Below are 21,633 nucleotides of genomic sequence, written 5' to 3' on the forward strand. Positions count from 1 at the left end.
CCATTATCACACAAACACCGAAACCACCATTAACAGAATATAGCTCTTCCTACAACGGCACAGCAAAACATAGTAAGCCGCCAACGCCACTTGAAAATCTGTGCTAACCCCCGCGCTCAGCACAGAACCAGCACGAAGACAACAGTTGTCGGAACAGTCGGTGTGAAACAAGACCGCCTTCAAACAATAGCAGTAACGACGAGAAAAAGAGGGAAGCACAAGGAGCTGTCCCGACTGGTGATTATTTACAGCACATACGAGTGCTAGATTGTTATTAAATGCAGAGCAGGTCCGATTTGGGTTGAGTGATAACGGAGGGCATCACCCGCAGATCCCCCTGCCCCACAAACTTCTCCGTAAGACTACTCAGTCTAGCGAGTACAAGCTCTACTATTCAGACATTTCTATAGTTCCCCATTTTGACCATACGAGATCCTACAGATACGCTCTCCTTCCTTCGGGTATCCACTGTATCCCAGGTATACCAGCATTAGCAGATGACCTTAGTTAGCTATAGCTATAACAAACCCGTCCCTGCTTTGATACACGTCGTATCCGGCGCCGTTAACAAGAGGTGCACCTTCGCGGCGTTCTATACTTTCAATAGGGCCTCAAAACACCTCTTATCGGCTCTGTACACCGGCTGAGCATGAGTCCGTACCACCACTCGCTAGATATACAAGCACCTGGCTCGAGGAGCCCGTACCCGTCAGAATTCAATCTCTTATCGCATGTGTACTCCAAAGCTCAAGAAAACGCCTCCCCCTAGATTTACTGCACCCGAATTCGAAAGACGTTACCAGGAAGGCTAGGCACCGCATCGAGCCATCACCTCAAGATTACATACAAAGTACAAGGTTTTCGCTGGGTGGATTAACGCTCACAAAGGTCCTCTTCCTATTATTGACCAGTGCCCGTATTTTATGCTATATACACCGGGAACTATATTCGAACTCTTTAACCTTTTTGTACCCAGGTACCTAGATGTGTATCGTAATAAATTAAAGAAAAAGAAAAAAAGACGTGCATCATGATTTCAATCATGAGTCATCACTCGATCTAACACTCCAATGGATTATCATTCCATCGATCGACTCACCGGTGCTTAAAACCTTTCCCAGTTAAACAATACTCTTTGGTCCATCAGATAGCACGTATATTCACTAAAAAGAAAATTAACCTACCAGAAACCCTAGCCCTTTCAATAGGTGGCCGGTCGTGTTTCTTCACCGTCTTCACTATCTATCAAAGAAGCTTCCGTATACTTCCGATACAGCTTAGTTACGTCCTGGTCTTGTGCGATTGTACTACATATATTCATAATAGGAGGAATAGGTTTCCGGGTGTCCGAGAGGCGCCACGAAACTCACGCTCCCCGAAAGTATTATCGGAAGAGGTCTAAAATGACACGGTTTTCGGGAGACGTGCTCTGAAACAACACATGATGCAATATGAGACGAATATTATGGATGGCTGAAAAGGGTTAGGGGTTCTGCTTCATCTTGGCACACTGCCAAGCTCAATTATCACTCCAGTGCAGAATCCACCATGGGCGAGTGGTCTAGTGGTTAGACTGCTCGTCGGGTTAGACACCGAGTGTTTACCCAGGACACACACAAGGTCCTGGGTTCAAACCAGGGGTGGGGGTAGCAACGCACAATTGGCAATAAGTCGTTGCAGTACCTTTTGTTCTTTTTTGTCTTTTATTTAAAAAATTTCAGTAAAATAAATTAGGAGGCTGTTTTGGTTTTCAATTTTTCTAGAGGAAGGGGCGGACTTTCTATTTTGATCATAGCTAACTGTGTCATTTTGCATCATGTGTTATTTCAGACCACGTATACCGAAAACTGTGTCATTTTAGACCTTTTCCAAAGTATATATATTATACATTCTCCCGTGTCGGTATTGTCCTGCAAATCATGCTCCTATTAATCAGCATGTAAAGCGCAACCAAGGCTAGAACCGAACGCCTCTCCGAGTATCTGCCAGCGCCAAATGGGGCTGTCCTACGGGTCATGCAGCGAAGGGCGGCGTGGGGGATTGGGAGTTGGACGGAGAGATGTACAGCAAAGACGGTAGGTGTTGATGATGTTGGGGGGGGGGGGGGGCGGGGGCGGAGTTTGTTACAAAGAGAGAGGGGCGGGGGCCGGCGAGGGGCTAGGAGAGTAGTCCTGTAAAGATTCTTGAAATAGTACGCTCAGCACATTTCATAGTATTGGAGGATTCTCATTTGTCATCATGAGTCACGGGTTTTGACTCATTCTTTCTCGGGTATTTATTAGTCATGTCTTTCTATTACTTATACGGTTATGATTCACTATGTTTTGTGTTACCTTTCTTTGGTATAAATATGGGGCATTCCCCCTCTCTAGTTAGTTGGAATAACACGCTCAATTACTACACTTCTCTACATACATTTCTCTAAAGATGGGGGAGAGGAGTTAGTCCGTGTGCAGGCTCCACCCGGAGGTAAGGTCTGGGGATCGCTCCTATCGTTCGAGACTCGCCGATGTTGGAGTCGTATCAGTAGTACACCTTTAGCTACATGTAACAATTAAGCATAGACCGAAGACCTCGTGTTGGGTTACGCGCACGTATTAGCAGCAGTAGAAGTGGCAATACAAATACAGTCAGATCTTGGTTGTAGAAAGCCGCAGCGCAGGTAGACCCACAGTAATGTAAAGAAAGACACAGGCTCCATGTTTGTGCCCCAGACTTATCGATTTAACGCCACTTTTAAGCCTTCCCCTTCATGAGCGTTGTTAAGACGGCATCTTCTTTAATTCCGGGAACAACCACCACCAAGAAACCCCCCCCGCGCGGGAGTTTACGTCATGGATTATCACTCGGCTACCACGCCCCAGGCACCAGACAAGCCTAGAGATGCGATAACCGTAAGATAGTAGGAGCGCAGAGAACATTCCGCGCGCAGGGATCTGTGTCTTTCGGCGTGCTGGTTGTTGGCGAGGGTCTTTAATTGTAGAATAGATCTAGAGACGCGCATCCACAAGCACCAGCTAGCACCAGGCCAGGGCCTATGCATGTTGGGCCGATAGAATGTGTACATATCTGAGTGGTCCGCGCGTTGGGTCTACTCTTGTTCTTGTGCTATAAATGAATTTTGCCTTCTATGATTTTTTTCCATTTTTCCCTTCCCCCCCCCCCCCTTTTTTTTTCGCGCTGGAGGACCTCGGAGTAGGTTGCATGCAATTAATGAATTAAACAAAAAGCCCCCCGGAGTAGCAGTCGGGGGGCTGGGGGCGTATCTCGTCAGGGTTAGGGTTTCTCATACTCGGAATCTCAAGGTTCTAGAAAATCAGATTGTAGTACAGTGTGTAACTACATGGAATCACACAGATGGAAAAATCTTTTTTAATCGCTTCGGGGGACTGCCACTGCCGTGAAGATATTTTTGTACTGTCTCCCCGAATAATTCACGGCTGGCCCCAGCACTCCAATGTTGGCAGCATGTTTCGCGGATGCCAAGATGTGGTGGGGGCTTTTGGGGTCAAGGTCTCAGCGTTCAGGTCTGGATGCAGGCCACATGTGTGTGTATCTGAAGCTTAAGGCTTGATCTTGACGGAGACGGGACACGAATCTAGAAGTATTAGGAGGAGTTGAGGACACATCCGTCTCAATGGGATCGAAGGAGATACTCCACGTACATCATATCTCTTCTATTTATTCCGATGCGTTTCATCCCTAGCTATCTTCTTCTTTTTTTTTTATATCTGCTTGGTCGGGTACCGTTGATAAGTATTTGGTGCAGAAAAAGGCGACAGGGGTGTACCTCTAATGCATCCCCCTTTAGAATACCATCAGGGACTTACGGCACAGCAGGGCGACTACATACTCGTGACAACGTCAGTTGTGCACCAGAAAAGCTTGCATGGCACCTAGGTTGTCCGCCACTGAGTAGTATTCACTTGGCATTCATTGCAAGGTCAGCCGTTGCGAGACATGTGTGTAAATATCTTGGGAGACGCATGTCTCTGAATGATTTTTTCGAATAGGGTTTGAGCGGACGACAGTACTGTGGGTATTTGGTAAGTCGAAGATTAAACATTCCCCCCCCCCCCCCCCCCCCCCCCGGAGAAATACAGTACTGCAGGATAGTTGGCAGATTGTACTTGATGATATAGATTCGAGTCACCATGCTTATACTCGTAGTTTCCTGGCGTTTTTGGACTGGGCCACTATTGCACACACCCAAAATCAGGGTCTTGGCGTATTTTTGTATGGTATGCAATATCAGTCGCGTTCAAAAACGTTAGGAAGTTACGAGTATTGAATCTACGCATGACTTTCCCCTTGCATTAATATATTGGCTACCCGTCTCAGAACGTAATCTCGCTAGAAGTCAAGCTTCATGCAACTCGACAGCTGCGGCTAGGCAGGTACTCTACAAGGATCAGCAGCACCCTGCCAAGTTCGAGCCGCAGGGCTGTGGAGTGGTTCAGTAGATACGCCACATTTCTACTTTAAGAAACTCTATTAATTGCCTACTAGATATTCCGCTGGTGTAGCAGCTTTCTCTGGCCAGTAGAGTATTATGGATTGTAAATCCACATACTCTAGCTAGAGACTCTAAGTAATCCTCATGACCAAAAATAAAAGAGTGGTCACACCCGCAATCTAACATGCAGGTTCGCTTCCCTCCCCCGCCCCGGTTACTCGGAAAAGCCCACCGGGCTACATGTAGCTAAGCTAGGATATCTGGAGCAGACGAAAAGTTGCCGAGAAAGCCGAAGAAGGATGTCTCGTCTCGTCTCGTCTCAAGCGATATGATATGATATGTAGGTATTTAGTATACAGATCCATATGACCACACCCACGAAGCACTTTTATGTACTCTACCCACTCACTCTACTAGTCCAGGACACCGCAATGTGCCGCGTCTTGAGAAGTCCACCGGATCTGAACCTGGACCAGCCCCCTCCCCCCCTCCCCCCCCCCCCGCCCTCCCCTGTGCCGCTGGAATGCCAATGGCACCACCACGATATTTATCTCCTTGAGGGGGGAAGGGGCAGAGTACGCGGCGTGTGTCTGTATATAAACTTGCTGTGTAGCCACTCAATCGATCCCTTCCAATTCCTCACCCTATTGCAAATTCCCCAGGCAGTCCACAAGAAAGAAGAATCACCACCAACTCACCCACCCCCACCTCCACCCCCAAAGAAATACTCCCAAAATGCGTTCTTCAACCCTCTACCTCGCCCTCATTGCCTGTGTGGCCTCCTCCGCCTCCGCAACCTATACTAACGGCGACGACTTCTTCAATGACCTCCCCACTTGTATCCAGAAGTGCAACTCGGTCATCATCGACAACGTGAAAGCACTGTGCGACAATTCCAGCAACAGCCTCCAGTGCATATGCACAGGAGTCGATGGCCCTAACGCGATCAACGAGACCGTCAGCAACGATGCGGCGGCATGCTCCCTGAAATGCTCAGAGGACGACCAGAACGCGCTCATGAAGCTTGGCTTGGACATGGCGTCGAGCTGCGTGCCATATCTCGATGGTGGTGCGTACACCACAACTACATACCCTTCCTTTTTCGCGCGCGATAACTAACAAGTGCTTTATGATCTACAGAAGACTCCTCAGACAACTCCACATCCTCCTCAATGTCCGGCACCGCAACGGCCACCAAGACCGCAGGCGCATCCTCCACCGGCGGCAGCATGAGCACCATGACTGCCACCGCCTCGGGCTCGGGCTCGGGCTCAGCGACACAGTCGCCGTCGAGCACGGCGTCTGGCGCGCCGGCTGCGACAGGCGCGGCCGGACAACTGGTGTTGGGTGGGGCGTTGTTGATCCCGGCGTTGCTGGCGGGATTGATGATCTAGGTTATATTCGGGGAGTGAGGGCGTGGTGTTTGGACTCGGTGTTAATGGCTTTTCGTTTTCTTGTGCTTTTCATGAAATTTATTTATTGGCTTTCTTTATTCCTAGCTCTTTGGCTTTATTTTCATGCCCGCACGACAGACGGACGCGTGGAGGCGTTGCTGCTGCTGCTGCTGCTGCTGCTGCTGCGTCAATGTATTTGTTTCTATGTTTCTCAGTAGCTATATTACCAAACTCTTTCCTGCCTGCTTGGCTGCTTGCACCGACCAATTGCAACCTCTCTACATTTCTGCATCCACAATTGATTCTCTCTGCAACCCTCGTGATCCCCTTTGCTTCACCCTAACGCGATCGGCCCACGCGCCCGTGGTGCTCCGTGCGCGGGTTGGGTTGGTTGACAAATGTCTAAGATTGCATGACGCAGGGGGCGGTGGGGGCGGGGGACAGGCAGCGACTGGGTAGAAGCGGAGCCAGGATGGGGAGCGAGTGATGGGGCGTGATCGATGGGCACAATAGTACACTACTTACTACTAATTAATTAATTAATAGGAATGCTACGTATATACGTCGAATCAACATATTTTCTATACCAGTGATGGCCGGGTGAGGGGATAAAATAAGTTCGGATGGCCGAGCGAATGCTTTCTCTGTGCCTTGCATACATAATGTGTGCCCTTACGTCGTTTATGAGATTTTGGCTTGACATGTGGGCAATAATATTGGATTTTCGGATCGGGTTGATCCATCTCTACTCTGGCATGTCTTGCCCTGACATAAAGCCCCGAGGACTGTAGTAGGTACATGTACTACGCATCTAGATCTAGACCTGACATGATCAAAACCGAGGACGTATCTAGAAATCCATAGAGCAGCAGCAAAACCAAGGAACACAAGAATACAATACCAAAAAAAAAAAAAAAAAAAATGGTATGGATTCGCTACGTTATAGAACACGTACGGCATTACTACGGTATTCTTTTTGCAATGCCGGTTTAATTCCATATTGTTCACTAAATCCCGTACTGATTTCACCCCGTCTTTTCGTACTGTAACCTAGTATGCACGTGTCCCATCTTACGAGATCTAGTTCAGACTCGTATGCGGTATCTGCTATACTATAGGAGAATCTGGCCTGAAAGAGTTTCGCTAAACCGGCCTACTCGAGAGCGATTTGTTCCGGGCGACTCGCAAATACCCTGGATTCGCCAATGGACTGCTTGCTCCATACATCGGGGACCGGTCCGGTCCATTGGCGAATGGACTGGATAAAGGGTAATGGAATTGGGTCTTTAAATTAACTCGAGAATAATCAAGACTCTACTGGAGCTCATAGGGCCCTAATAAGTGGTTGTAGAGGTCACTGAAGCTGATAGAGACCACAGGATACCACATATCAGGCGTCAATTGTTAATATTGAGATCTTAAGCTCGCTAAAGCTCATGAAGATGCTAATTATTTTTTTAGGTTGTAGAGATCATTCAGGATTGATATAAATTATTATTAGTTGTGAGTGATGAACTATTTGTCCTACTAAAACCACAGTATTCCCAGGCCATTCGCGAATAGATGGTCCAGCCACAGATGTATGAGCCTAGAAGTCCATTCGCGAATACCTCAAGTCCATTTGCGAATTTGTCAAGTCCATTCGCGAATCCGTCATGTCCGCCAACGGCCCGGAACAGATTGGCCAAACAGCCAGATCCCCAGCCAAAATAGCTACCACACGCCATATTCAATACTCCAGCACCAGCTCACTGTCCTCCGGGCCCAACAGGTATTGCACCAACTTCCTTACCACTTCGGCCGCAAGCTTCTTTTTCACCCCCGTCGCCGACCCCGCCTCCCACACATTCCACATCTCAAACGTCTCCAACCGCAGTTTCACATCCTCCTTCTTCTTCATATCGCTCACCACACTCCTCCAGTTACCGACCAGACAGATGCGGCGCATCGACAAATTCTTCATAGTGGTGTGATAACGCGCGCAGAGCTTGAGGAGGTTCACATCATAGATGCACAAGCCCTCCAGGTCAAACGTATGTATGGCCGAGAGCGGTGACTTGATTTCGAACGAGAGGTTAAAGCTTGGAGGCTGTATGGCTTCCGTAGAGGGATCTGGGCTGGCGTGTATGATCGCCAACTTCTCAATGCGCTCGAGGCGCCACAAATACTTCCGGACGGCAAGAAAGAATTTTGACTCGGCATTGCGGTGTCTGTGGGAGTTGATGGGCTCCACTGGTGGGTTGAAGCGGAAGCAGAGGGTCGTGATGTCCCTCATTACCAGCTGGAGACGCGTGAAGTCCAATTGATAAACGTGTCCAAACCGCGGGATGAACCCCGAACCCTCCAAATAGAGCGTCTTGATTGGTGTCCTAGTGTAGTCTAGGATACTAAAGAGCTTCCTGTATACCTGGATGCATGGTTCGATGACCCTGCTAGCGCTTTTAACACTTTTGGCGCCGTCTCCTGCAAGTTTTCTATTTCTCCCGGCCGAGTCTCAAGGGCATCCCGCACCAATATCTCCAACTGTCTATCCACCTTGAAGACACCCAACTGCAGATTCAGCGCCTCGAGGTTAGGCAGGTTCCGCACCGCCTCTCTGAGCATATTCTCGTGCTCTTTCGACACCAAGAAAGCGCGCTGCTCGGAGCACTTTCTATTGTTGTCGACCAGGAGCTGCAGCTCCTCCGCCGAGGCCTCCTGCCGGAGTATGATCTCCGTGTAATCGCCGCCGCCCCAGCGGTCGCCCCAGAGCTGGCCCTGCTTGTCCGGGGATACGTGCCCGTGGGGATCCCAATTGATGTCGACGATCGCCACGGCGGCGTCAGTGGGGTACTTGAATGTGCGGACCAGCGGGGCGAGTACTGGATCGCGCGAGATCTCAAGGAATCTTTGGAGGCCTACGAGGGAAGGCGGGGCGGAGACGTCGCGGTAGAGCTATTGCTTTGCGGTTTCGAGGTGGGCTGGGTGTACTAGGCACATGGAGAGTAGGTCCCGCGGGGGTAGGTAGGAGATTACCTGGCGGCATAGCTCGTAGGGAAGGTCCATGTTTGCAATGTGCAGTCTTTGGGCGGTGAGGTTCGATGAAGTCGTGTGGTTGGACACGGTAGTTGTCCCCTTGATTCTTGGCAAGCTTATTTGCAGCAGTATCACTGGTAGTGTAAGTAAGCATTTAATAGTTCGACACCTATGGCCCTGGAACCAGCGATTACCGCCAGAGGAAGATACTCAGTCCTATTTGCAATGAAATGGTAATATAGCCAGAGTGAGGCATGAATCCTGAGAGCTTTCGGCACAAAAGCTCATTCATGCCAGCAGCCAAGCCGTCAGCTCCAGAGCTTATATGTAGAGCTACAAACAAGCTCGATGTCACAGAACCAAGATGTCTTAAGAAAGCACTGAAACCCCCCACTGGGAATATATCGGGTTAGTTCTTATATAGAGCCGGCATGTACAGAAGAGTATATAGCTCTCCTGAGCCTGGCCCTAGATTTGATCGGAGGTGCACTCGAAAAATGCTACCCATCCAAAGTTAGTGCCAAGAGAGCAAGTGGTCTTAGCTTTGCTCACAGCTCTCCTTAAATTAAATTGATAGGAAGGACAGCTTCACCTCATTCCATCATAGGAAGAAGGAAGGTTTGAAATCTCCACGAAACCTCCCTCTTCTTCCCCCAGCCGCGGGATATTAGATAAAGCAGCTGTACAAGATCCAGAGCAAGAAAACAATAACCACACTAAAGCCGGTACGTATGTTAACAATAGAGAAGAGGAGGTAAAATAGATGAATATGATTGACGATTGTATCCATGTCAAGGAGACCTAGCTAGAGCTCTCTACTTAAGTTATCCCTAGCTCTTAGTGCGTCTATAGCTATGATACAGTAAATACACCTGCCTTTTGGCACGTGTCCTTACACGGTGCTATATGCTGTACGGTTAGGCACTTGACTTACTCCGGGAGCCGAATTGATCCCCTGAGTGCCTATTTCAAAGAATAAGCTCGCTAGATATCCTCCATCACCAAAACTACTCTTAATCCAACCCATTGCCCTCTATCAATTGCAACCCTGACCCTGAACCCGTCCTGCTACATTTAGCAAACACCTCACCCGCTACCAATACAGCCCTGACCCTAATTAAACCCGTCCCACTACATTTAGCAAACACTGGCCAAACACCCGCTCCCAATCCTCACCGGTCATCATTCCGTACCGTACGTTACCAATCCAACGCATCAAACCACCACCATCATCACCCGTTACCAATCGTCCATCAACATGAGTGATAATCGTACTGAATCATACCGTCAATGCCTCCGGGACATCAGAGGCCTGATGGCTCATTATCTTATCCCTAATACTCTCGGTTACAATCTCATGATTGCCCTTCTCGACGAAATTGAGAGCGTATATCTGCACAAACGGTCGGCCGCCATGTACCCCCAAGTGATATGTCAAGACTGATAAGAGATAATTACATATAGGGCTGTAGCTGCTGTACACCAACATGCTGCTGCTGCTGAGGATGCTAAGACCTTTGCCCCCGGTAACGCTTCCGGAAAGAGGAAGAAGTTATAGTCTCGTACCCATCTGCTACTTAGCAGTAGCAACCGCTGGAAAGATGGAAGTAGTTTGGGGGGGGGGGGGGGGGGGGTCTGGGGACGAGCCTAAGGAAGAGGGTACGGATTGAGTACCTACGTAGCTGCTACTGTTAACGTTGACCTTCGATTATGGGTGGTACACATGCGGATCGCGATGTCACGTATTAGTTTATTATAATACATCTATGTTTACAGGGGGCTAGGATTTATTTCCGGCTACTCTCACCGGCCTTCTATAGCTATCACACTTATCCCCAAGTTCTAGAATTCTTGTCTAACGTACATATCCAATTCCCAATTCCCGAATTCCCGGGTCCGCCTTAGGCAAATAAAAAAACACCCCGCCTAAGTAAAGTTGCTATTGCAATTGGGTTAGGGTTTAAGCTTTCTATTTAGTTGTTTTTCTTGTACAGTCACGTAGCCCCACATTCTTTTATACCAAAAAATTTAAAGGGTATGGATCCGCTACGTTATTTCCGTTAATGCGCTAGTAATGCAGCAAGAATACGGTAATATTACTACGGTACTCTTTCTTGTAATGCCGGCCTAATCCCGTATGTTAGTTACTTGTATTTAAACGTCCTATTTGGAACTATTAGACGAATCAGGCATTTTTAGTTACCGTCAGCACGATAGCAAAGTAAGCATTATCTTATCACTTTCATATCACCTGTCCACTAGTAAACACCCCCCCATCAGCAAACTACTTACAAGAACCCTAACCCTAACCCTAACCACATCCACATGTCAGAAAGCTTAGCCTGTCTTAAAAGCTTGACACCACACCCGCCCGCAGGACCCACCGGCCAGGGGTATACACCCCTCACCCCCCCAACCCCCACCCCCCCCCCCAATTGATACCAGTCATCCCTCCCTCAAGAGTCAAAAAAAACACTATGGCTCACACCCAACCGCCCACCCAATCAATTACTGCGAGCTCTAGAACTACAGCAGAATTAATTACCAAAGGCTGCCTGGCATATATATATATCGACTATAGCTACGGGGCTGCCTGCCAGATATACTGCGCGCCACCAGAGGACCGGGTTCACATCCTATTCCCTGCGTTATAATTATATATATACATGTACATGGCTGCCTTACGGGCGCGCGGCGACGGTTGTTTACAGGGCAGGTTCATCTGGCGGCAGTAGTATATATAGGCACCTCCGATCCCGGGCAGATTCGGTAAACAGGAACAGGAGCAGGAGCAGGAGCAGGGCAGATTCGATAGGTGGTGTGGATGGGGGTAGCAGTGTACCTACATGTATTCCTAGTAGAAGCCCAGAAGCCCAGAAGCACAGCAGCACATGTTAAAACACACACACACACACACACACACACACACACACACACGAGATCGAAGCCAAGCCCTCCTCCCATCCCCATCCCCATCCCCATCCATCCCGGCCCCCCCCTGCGCCTCAAGCATAAGTCAGGTACCAGCTTACCTTACCTTGCACCACCCTACCACTATCTCCGCTATCTAATTATACCATTTTCCCACCCTCCAACTAGAGTACCTGGCCGGCACTACATATATACACAGGCCCCCCCAAGCCACCCCCGGATCTCACTCGTCCAAGACAATCACACACACTTGCGCATTCATACGCCCAGGACAACCCACGCAGCTACCAAGACGGCATTCACTCATCTAAACGGCATTCACTCAGCTAAACGGTCAAGATAACGACAGCTATGCAGTACGCAGCAGGACACGCGGTCACCAAGAAGCCCAGCAGAAGTCAAGAAGGCCAAGAGAAGCCCAGAAGAAGCCCCCAAGAGAAGCACAAGAGAAGCCAAGAAGAAGCCCAGTAAAAACCCCCAAAGAATCCCAGAACAGAAGAACAAAAGAACCGCAAAGCAAATCAAGGGCTCATTATCATTACTCGTAATTACCCTCTTCCCCACTCCCCACCACCCACCCCCACTCCCCACCAGCCCGCCCAACCAACCAAGCCTTACAACCCAACCACTCCTGCCGGCCCGCCCAATCCTTCCACAGAACACTAGCAAACAAGTAGTAAACAAGTAGAAAGTATAAAGTAAATAGTAAGTAGATAGCAACAACAGCAGCAGCCGCCCGATCGACCCGTCCCGCCCCAGATAGCTAGTAGTAATAGAACAACCCGACCCGACCCGATCCAACCGCCCAACCAACCAACCGACCGCACCGCACCGCACCGCACCACCGACCGCACCCAATCACCGCACCGTAGCTAAAAGCACAAGTAGACACAAGTAAAAACAAAACAAAATAAAAGAGAACTCCATCATTATCATCACATAGAAACCGCACCGCTCCCAAGACACGAAAGAGCCCTACACAAAAGAGACCACACCAAAGAAAGAAAGAAAGAGGGAAAAAAAATAAGCATAAAAAGATGGCGCCAAAACCAAATAAAAAAAAAACCAAATAAAAGCCGAAAAAAACTATAACCGCGGGCGAACTAACTGCTACGGCCTACACCACACCCCCTTCTCCTCCGCGCCCTCCTCCGTGCCACCGTAATACCCCTCCTCCCTCAGCTTCCCCTCCACGCCCGCCCAATACGCCCACTTCCCCGCATCCCCCGTCTTCAGATCCAAATCGCCAATCCGCGCCTCCACACCGCCCCCCTCCCCCTCCCCCCTATCCAAATCGATCCTCAAAAACACCGTCAAATCCCTCACCGTCATCGCACTCACAAACCGCTCCCTCACCTCCCTGCCCATCCCCTGCACCGCCACCGGCCCATGCGGGTCCAGCTCCGCATGCAGCTTCTTCAGCTCCACCATCAGATCCCCCTCCAGCACATACCGCACAATGCGGTCCGCAATCACCCCCTGCGTGGCCGCCCACGACACGCCCGCCGCCAGCACAAGGTTCGCCGGCTGCTTGGCGGGAACGATGTAGGCCACCGCGCGGCGCACGCGCGCCTCGTCGCCCGACGCCAGGTCGAGCGGGCAGAAGCCGCGCTTCTGCTGCTTCGAGAGGCGGAGCGCGCAGGTACGGCAGCGGCGCCAGCCGTCGGGCGCCGAGCGCGACTGAAGCACCCATTTCGGCTTGAACTCGATGAGGAGCTGCCGTGTGCGCTGTGCGTGGGCGGGGAGCGACAGGTCCGGGTCGCTGCTCCGCTTTGACCTGCGGCCGGGGAGGTAGGATAGCGCGCGGGCGAAGAGGGATGGTGATGAGGGGGGTGTGGGGAGCGGGTGCGGGGACATGTCGGTGATGAGGAAGCCGAACTGCTCGTCGACCTCTTCGAGGTAGAGGCCGGCGCGCTTGGCGGGGCGCTTGTCGGCTGCCTCGAGGGCGTGGAGGGCGATGTTTTCGCGGGCGAGGAGGGACGGCGGGATGCGGATGAGGGAGGTGGGGAGGAGGAGGTGGGAGGGGAAGAGGGGGTGGAAGGTGTGCAGGAGGTGGGCGTAGGCTAGTTTGTTGGGCTGCGCGCTGGGGAGGGCTTTGCGCAGACGGAGGAGCTGGTTGGGGTATTGGGGGGCCCCCGGGGGAGAGGAGAGGCGGTAGATTACGTTGGCCGCGCCTTCGGCTAGGTAGCTGAGGTTTGTGGTGGGCGGGAGGGTGGGGACGTGGTTGAGGTCGTCGTGGGCCGTGGCGGCAACGATAACGGAGGTGGTGGTGGAGGTCATGGCGGATGATTCGTTGCGGTGGTGGTGGTGGGGGGAATCGTTGTTGTTATTGGTGTTGGTGTTGGTGTTTAAAATATGGTATTGTTCAATGATGTGGGACTTCTCGCTAGATGACGGTGGTGGTGATGATTGTGATGTAGATGATGATGATGATGATGATGGTGATGATGATGATGATGATGGGATAGCAGAATAGAATGAATGGTCAAGCGAAGCAAGAGAAGGAAGAGAAGAGGAAGAGGAAGAAGAGGAAGAAGGAGGGGCAGGAGTAGACGAAGGGGGGGAAGGAAGAGAAGAAGAAGAAGAAAGAGAAGAAAGAGAAGAAAGAGAAAGAGAAGAAAGAGAAAGAGAAGAAGAAGAAGCAAGTCTCCCGCTATTACCACCACCACGACTAATACAACTGCCACTAAGCGCAGACTGTTCCGAAGCTAGTAAGGCCGTCGTCGTGCTGCTGCTGCTCCAAAGGACGGGCAGTAGCGCGGATAGAATAAGAACGGCAAGGGGAAGCACGATGATGATGACAGGGCTTAGCCTCAGGCGAGGAGGGGGAGGAGCGGAGGATGAGGAGGAGGGGGAGTGCGGGTCATTACATGTGGGATTGGAATTAGGATTACACGATGATGTAGTAGTAGTATTAGTATTAGTATTCTTAGCACTCGCGAGGGCAGTAGAATGGGCGGTACTGCTGCTGCTGCTACTGCGATCATCACTGCTACGAGGGCCTGTATTCGCGGTAGCAGGTGACCTTGGCGGGGGAACGCGTTGATCTGGCATGGCGGAGTGTTTTACCTGGTTGTGCATGCAGTGCAAGAGATGGGTGCGAGGGCGAGGGCGAGGGTGAGTGGGTGTGTGTGAGTGTGTGGGTGTGTGAGTGTGTGGGTGTGGGTGTGTGAGTGTGGGTGGGTGTGTGCTACCCCCTCCCTCCTGTGTAGGTAGAGTAAGTAGGAGTGTCTGTGTATCTCCACGCAAGGATGGAGGTGAGTGAGTGAGTGAGTGAGTGAGTGAGTGTGTCTCTCTCTCTAGTATCTACCCCCCTCCCCCCCCCCCCGCTCCCACTCCCCCCTCCCCCCTCCCCCCTCCCCCCACCGCCCACCCCTCCCCTCCTCGCTCTCCTCCACTCACTCCTCCGCGCTCGGACACGGAGGCCTCTCCGTCACCCAAACCCTTGTCTCGCTAACGCAATACCAAGCCCACTAGTGCCGGGACAAGCACACGCTAGAAGAGCTTGTTTTCCACCATCCCCCCAACTCCATCCCCCAGGGTCCCCCCCCCCCTTTCCCATCATTATATACATGTATGAATCCCATCATTCCCATCAACCTCCATATCGCCCTTTACAAATCTAAGCAAAAGGGCAAAGATAAAAATAAAAATAAAAACTACACCCTCTTCACGTGCGTTATGCCCCCATTCAACCACGCCCCCGCTCAATCATGCACCCCAACCAGCCAACCAACCGGTGAAGGGCCAAAAAACGATGCGAGATGAACGTCTCAATCCCTCACATCCCATTAGGCACCTTCGCCGATTGGTGCCTGTTGGTGGTGTGGATAGAGTTTGCGACCTGACTGGGTGCCTAGATCATGCCTAGACTCGATCAACCGTCCCCATGCACAGCCCTAACCCTGCAAACCGCGGGAGACTGTACCACGGGAACGGGAAAACAGGATGGTGATTATGATGATGATGATGATGATGCAGGGTGACTTTCCTCACAGCTTGTTCCCTGTTGCATACAGACAGGCGATACGATACGATACCTCGCCGTTCTGACACGATCGCACATCTAGAAACCTACCAATCCGTGTTTCTCATCCAAGCCCTTTTTTGCTTGCTTTTCCTGCTCAGCTCTCTATCTACATCTCTATCCTGCGCTTGATTGATTAATTTGGGGCAGGTCGACCGGAGAGAAGGTATGTGATAGCTGTCAGCTCGTCGACCGTCGACCGTCGTTTACCAGATTTGTTTCACCTCACTGACGGCATGGAGGAAGCCGTTCCGAGACAGCCAGATAATCGTATCATCTGGTACCGGTACCGGTGAACAAAAGCCCTAACCCTCCCTTTTACAGAATTGAAACCAGAACACACCGGTGGTGGCAGGTTTTGACGGCCAATTGGACTGTATGGACTGTACTCTACTGTCAATCAATACCACTCCCCGCCTTGGTGGCCATTCCATTCCAGTTCTTAGGACTGAATCAAGTTCTGGCCGGTACTCTACAGCGCTAGCGCCCGCCTCACAAATTGGGTTGATTACGTATCTCCCTCCGGCATATATTACCCAGTTCTCGGGAGTCTTTGCAGTCGTACACGCGGTTGTAATTGCTTGTCCTGGTAGTTTTGGTTGTTTATCTCAAAAGTGCTATCATCATATTACCCTAACCCTGATATTTATCGAGCCCTACACCCCCGAAACTCATTAGCAACCGAGTTTCACCTGCAATTGCAGCTTACCACTCATTTTTACAATCCCGTATCCTAGGAAAGAAACGCCGACACTTGTTCGCGGAGGAATAATAACACCTGGCAGTAGATACAGATGATGAGTGATCGGCGAGAGATTGATTATCAAGATGAACCCGAGGAAATCAAGCACTAGCCGCCCGCACAAAACTGTCAGCATTTCCTGTCAGCTATAGCTTAATTAAGCGTCAACGCCCCCCTAAAAGCGGGGCCATATATGCAAGAAAGAGTAGAGGTACCTTAATTTCGTGACAGGTAAGCTATAAAAAGCAGCCCTCGGTACGTTCGGTAGACTAAGACCTCTGCTGAAGCCTATAACAGAGCATAAAGTGTAGCGAATAACTGCATGTACATAGCTGTTGTATTGATGACGAGGAGAAGAGGAGAACTCTCGCTCCTCTCAGACTAATAAACAAAAATTCAAGCCACCTAACAATGACAAGGAGACCATGTAGCCTCATCTATTACGACAAATACGAACTAGGGTTAGGGGTAGGTCCCGAAGACCCCCCAAGGGTCATATTTCCTACATGTAGTCCAATAACCTTTTCTTCACCTCCTCGTCCCGAGCTCCGTATAATACATGAGTAGAAGCCAGACCGCAATCCCCGCACCCCATTGCGCCAAAAACCCTCCTTTCCCATTAACCACCCCTCACAAATAAGCTTTACTCGGCACACGTCCAGCAAACGTTATTCAAAACCCCAACCCCTCGCCGGGAAGTAAAAGCCAGTACACACACCGGCCCGATCGAGTCCGCCCTAACTGTACTACACTTAACAACCCCATGCAGCTCAGTAGAACACCAAACCTCAGCCCTCTCCACTGCAATATCTACACTCCCTTTGCGCCGCCAATTAGCCCATAAACCCGTCCCATAAGCCGGACGCCGTGATACGATGGCTGGCTCCCGCGCGCTCCCGTTATGCCACATTGCCGTCCCGCACGTGACCTACATAAGTAATCACAGTCCACGCCGAGGATGAAGTACGTGGATACCGGAACAGAGATGCGGGGGGATGGGCGGGAGTGAACAGCCGACTAACTGCACCAGAGCACCCGTTTAGAGCTCGTATAGTACAGTAGCAGTATTGCCCCAAAAACAGAACTACACTCCCGTCGTCCCAGTCTATCAATACCCTCCCCCCCCCCCCCCCTTGCCAACTATAAAATAGGTTTATACAACTCTGCGGGAGATCCATTATCTATCAGGAAGCTAACGGAGCCACCAACAATATGAGAAGAAGCTCAGACAGGTATCGTAACCTCTGGATTAGAAGGCTACTGTAGCTATTCAAGCTCTCGTAGTCATTTGGTCTAGGGTGCATGTGGTCGGCATTTACAAATATCGGCATATGGTGAACTCTGGGTCTGGATAGCTGGCTGTAGGCAATACGCATTCGTGATACCGAAAGGCGTTGGTAAGCCGGCATGTACTACATCTGAACTAGCTGAGGGTAGAAGAAAGCAACAAAAGACACAGTCGGGAGTGAATCCTAGGTATTAACGTAGTTAAAATTCGAACAAAAGGCACGCGACAATCACCTTAATCACCACACATCACTCGGTGCTCCCTTGGTTGCACCCGAACCCGCAGATCTCGCCCATGCGCACGGCAATCTCCGAAGACCCCAGATTACCCCACTCCTCCTCCACGGCAGCTTGCCGAGTACCTAGTGCGCCCAGGGTGTAGAGCTCTCTGTTCAGGCTGCTCTCACTGCTCTGTCAGTACGCGCGCGCACACATCTCCCCACTCTTGGTGTCCGCGAATTGTGCAAGTATTTATTGATCGCTGTATAACTATCTTCCTCTATATTACCTTTCTTGTGAATTATAATATACTGCACTACCTACGAAATCCTACAGCGTCAGATATGAAGCTCACCACACACATCCTCAGGTCCCTCCGCGCCCGCCCGCTTACAGCTCTGCGGAGCTCAAGCTCCAGAACCCTCCTCACACAGAGCCATTACCGAGGTGCATCCGAGGTACGAGAACCTCCTAGCTCCCAGCGCTCGCTGGAGTGAGCATTGCTGATAGAAACGTATACAGCCCCCGCTATTACAGCAAACAATTGGAAGCCACATCGCCAGTGTCGCATCTAAATACGGTGATTCGCCAGCGTTTGCCCTCCTCTCCTGACCACTGTGTATATATGCTGGCCTTTGAAATGCTGAGTTATCTGTGTGTTCAGCGTGATATCAAAGCACCAGAACATCAGACTCTCGTATGACGATCTCCACACACAGTCGACGGCGCTTGCGCATGGTCTTGCGGGCATTGGCGTGAAGAAGGGAGACCGCGTTGCGGTCTCGCTGGGAAATAATGTCGAGTTTGCGATTGCGACGTATGCAGTGTTCAAGCTTGGTGCTATACTGGTGAAGCTCAGACCAAAGCTATTGATGATGCGCCCTGGATTGGTATTTCTAACTTTGTAGAAAAGGTTCCTTTAAACCCGTCGTTCAATTCCAACCAGGTTGTTGCAGCATTGGATCATCTTGATACCGCGCACCTGATAATCTCACTAGAAACAAATCTCCCCCGGAAACCGCCGAGGTCGAATGTACCGCTGTTCCAACAGCTCTTTCCGTCGTTGGAGACATCCATTGAGTCGGAGCTTGTGCCGTCGCTCAAGAATGTTCTTATGGTTGATAATTCGTATGGACGGATTGACCCATCGAGGTTTAAGGCGTTCAAGGTGTTTCAAAATACTCTTGAAGACGGCACTGGTCGTGGTGCTTTGAGCGAGGAGGGATTAGACCCGAATGATATAGTAAACATTCAGTTCACTAGCGGGTGCGTTTTTCAAGCCATTAGTTACTTTACTGCGTTTGCTTATGTGGTGAGAACTTAAGTACAACTTCGATGCCGAAAGCGGCGTGTTTGACCCATATTGGGATTCTGAATAATGGTAATAGTATTGGTGACCGTATGTTACTCACAAATAAGGATATCGTGTGCTGCCCGCCACCGTTATTCCAGTAAGTAAACAACCCGCCATATAGACCCGAAAGGGATGCTTATGGGATCCAGCTGTTTCGGATGTGTCTTAGGCTACATGGCGACCGCTACTCATGGTAATCCCCACTCTCCTCCAGCACATAGGCCCATCTAAAGCAATTCGAATCCAGGCTCGGCAATCGTATTCCCATCGGAATCCTTCAACCCTCTCCTGACGCTCAAAGCAGTCCAAGAAGAGAAGTGCACTGCCCTCTATGGTGTCCCAACTATGTTTACAGCGGAACTGGAGCTTCTGCAGAGTGGCGCGGTGCCATACGAAGGATTTCAATATCTCCGAACCGGTATAGCTGCCGGGAGCAGCATTCCAGCAGAGCTGATGAAGAAGTTGCACTCGACGCTGAACTTGACAGAATTGAGTATGTATCGCCTCTCCAGCGAACAGCTCGATATCATGCTGATTTGGCGATGTGGTACGCAGCAATATGCTATGGGTGAGGGGCTCCCTTCGCCGGGATGTGGAAGGTTTTCTAAAGGGAACTGTAGAATGACAGAGACATCACCGGTTTCTGCGATGACGACGACAGACGACCCGCTAGTCAAGCGTGTCGACAGTGTTGGGCGGCTACTCCCTCATGTTGAGTATGTTTGTATCGCTACGTCCATTTATTAGCGGGGATAATAACTAAAGTCTCACAGGGCAAAGATAGTGTCTGCAACTGACCGCAATAAGATACTCCCAATAGGAGAGAAGGGCGAGCTTGTAGTATCAGGTTATCTTGTGCAAAAGGGCTACTGGAATGATCCCGTTCGAACTGCGGAAGTGATGATGCAAGATGAGAAGGGGAATGTCTGGATGCACGCAAGTCTCCCCGCTTTTTTTTTTAATGTTGGTTAACAGCGAGCCGCCAACTAATTTGAGGTTGACTCTAGACGGGAGACGAGGCTGAGATGGACGAGGAGGGTTACATCAAAGTAAGCGGTCTCTCGTCGTCTCATCATGTGGTTTATCATCATAGTCCTAACGTAGCGGCACTAGATCACGGGAAGATTAAAGGACCTCATAATCCGGGGCGGCGAGAATATTGTACGGCTTCTCCTAGATCTCCTCATAATTTTACTAGCACCACTAACGAGGAATCCGAACAGCATCCTGTGGAGATTGAAAACTGCCTTCTTTCCCACCCCTCCGTTATTGAAGCCTCAGTCGTAGGTCTGAAAGACGAGAGGTACGGCGAGGTAGTTGCTGTATTTGTCAGGAAAGATGAATCCAAAGATATCACACCTGATGAGGTGAGGGACTGGGTTAGAGAGAAGCTGTCCCACCATCTAGGTTCGTGCTCTCTTGCGTTAATATCTGATATAATGACTTGGTATGATGCTGATCCGGCGGGGATTTAGTGCCGAAGTATGTATTCTTTGTAGATGGGTATCCGAAGACAGCCAGCGGGAAGATTCAGAAGTTTGTACTGCAGGAAATGGGCGCTCAATTGGTTCTCGAGCAGCAGAAGGTCAAGGCATAATAGGATGGAGGATGAAGGGAGACGCTTTACATCTATCGTACATGTAGTGTTAATTACATGTACGTGCGTGCACTCACGGGAGTAATGTAGTTGTAACTAGTACATGTACCTACGTATGTATTTGCATAACTTCTCGAGTTTATGCCTTTCGGCTTAATTGCCTCCCTTGAATTAATCGTATCTTCCGATGCTCCAACCTCTTCTTGAAGATTGCTAGTTGCCCCGTTCTTTTCTTGTAGTCTGCTGGAGTTAATTGCTGTACATTACAAGATCACTCTTCGGTCTCGTTGATTGCATAGCAGGGTTAGGGTTTAAAAGTATATGTACCTACATCTGCTGACTAAAATACATGCAGCAGGATCCGGGTCTGATCTCTGGCGAATGCCAAACCAGAGTATGTATGTGTGCAAGATCATATTGCTGTTTCAACCGGTATGTCATCCGGCTATTTAATGAAGGCGTGGCTCGAATACTAGTAGGTATTCCCTTTAATTTACTGGACCAGAAGGTTGATTATATAATTACACCTTCAGTTCAGAGTTCTTAGATTGCAATTGGTCGGAGAGGAAACAAGGCTGTGAGCTTTCACTTCCCCGCCCCCATCACAGAAG

The 21,633-nt window shown here is 50.2% G+C and overlaps 5 protein-coding genes across 5 annotated transcripts; 3 read left to right on the forward strand and 2 right to left on the reverse strand.

The window, feature by feature from the left end:
• Positions 1 to 5,191: 5,191 nt before the first annotated feature.
• On the forward strand, positions 5,192 to 5,850 carry H6S33_007646 (uncharacterized protein; the record flags this gene model as incomplete). Its single annotated transcript, XM_044839312.1, has 2 exons — positions 5,192 to 5,525; positions 5,597 to 5,850. 2 exons carry the CDS (start codon positions 5,192 to 5,194, stop codon positions 5,848 to 5,850), a joined length of 588 nt encoding a protein of 195 aa, XP_044688519.1.
• Positions 5,851 to 7,579: 1,729 nt separating this feature from the next.
• On the reverse strand, positions 7,580 to 8,895 carry H6S33_007647 (uncharacterized protein; the record flags this gene model as incomplete). Its single annotated transcript, XM_044839314.1, has 3 exons — positions 7,580 to 8,237; positions 8,297 to 8,784; positions 8,866 to 8,895. 3 exons carry the CDS (start codon positions 8,893 to 8,895, stop codon positions 7,580 to 7,582), a joined length of 1,176 nt encoding a protein of 391 aa, XP_044688520.1.
• Positions 8,896 to 10,123: 1,228 nt separating this feature from the next.
• Positions 10,124 to 10,423, forward strand: H6S33_007648 (uncharacterized protein; the record flags this gene model as incomplete). Its single annotated transcript, XM_044839315.1, has 2 exons — positions 10,124 to 10,269; positions 10,330 to 10,423. 2 exons carry the CDS (start codon positions 10,124 to 10,126, stop codon positions 10,421 to 10,423), a joined length of 240 nt encoding a protein of 79 aa, XP_044688521.1.
• Positions 10,424 to 12,906: 2,483 nt separating this feature from the next.
• H6S33_007649 (uncharacterized protein) lies at positions 12,907 to 14,076 on the reverse strand (the record flags this gene model as incomplete). Its single annotated transcript, XM_044839316.1, has 1 exon — positions 12,907 to 14,076. One exon carries the CDS (start codon positions 14,074 to 14,076, stop codon positions 12,907 to 12,909), a length of 1,170 nt encoding a protein of 389 aa, XP_044688522.1.
• A 4,339-nt stretch (positions 14,077 to 18,415) lies between these two features.
• H6S33_007650 (uncharacterized protein) lies at positions 18,416 to 21,022 on the forward strand (the record flags this gene model as incomplete). The annotated part of the gene is made up of 11 exons (XM_044839317.1): positions 18,416 to 18,529; positions 18,594 to 18,664; positions 18,736 to 18,919; positions 18,985 to 19,337; positions 19,397 to 19,470; positions 19,673 to 20,141; positions 20,199 to 20,349; positions 20,433 to 20,474; positions 20,539 to 20,586; positions 20,649 to 20,832; positions 20,901 to 21,022. The coding sequence occupies 11 exons, from the start codon at positions 18,416 to 18,418 to the stop codon at positions 21,020 to 21,022; spliced, it is 1,812 nt and encodes a 603-aa protein (XP_044688523.1).
• Between the last annotated feature and the right edge of the window lie 611 nt (positions 21,023 to 21,633).

This window comes from Morchella sextelata (assembly GCF_020137385.1).
Source record: "Morchella sextelata strain SCLS chromosome Unknown scls_24, whole genome shotgun sequence".
NCBI lineage: Eukaryota > Fungi > Ascomycota > Pezizomycetes > Pezizales > Morchellaceae > Morchella > Morchella sextelata.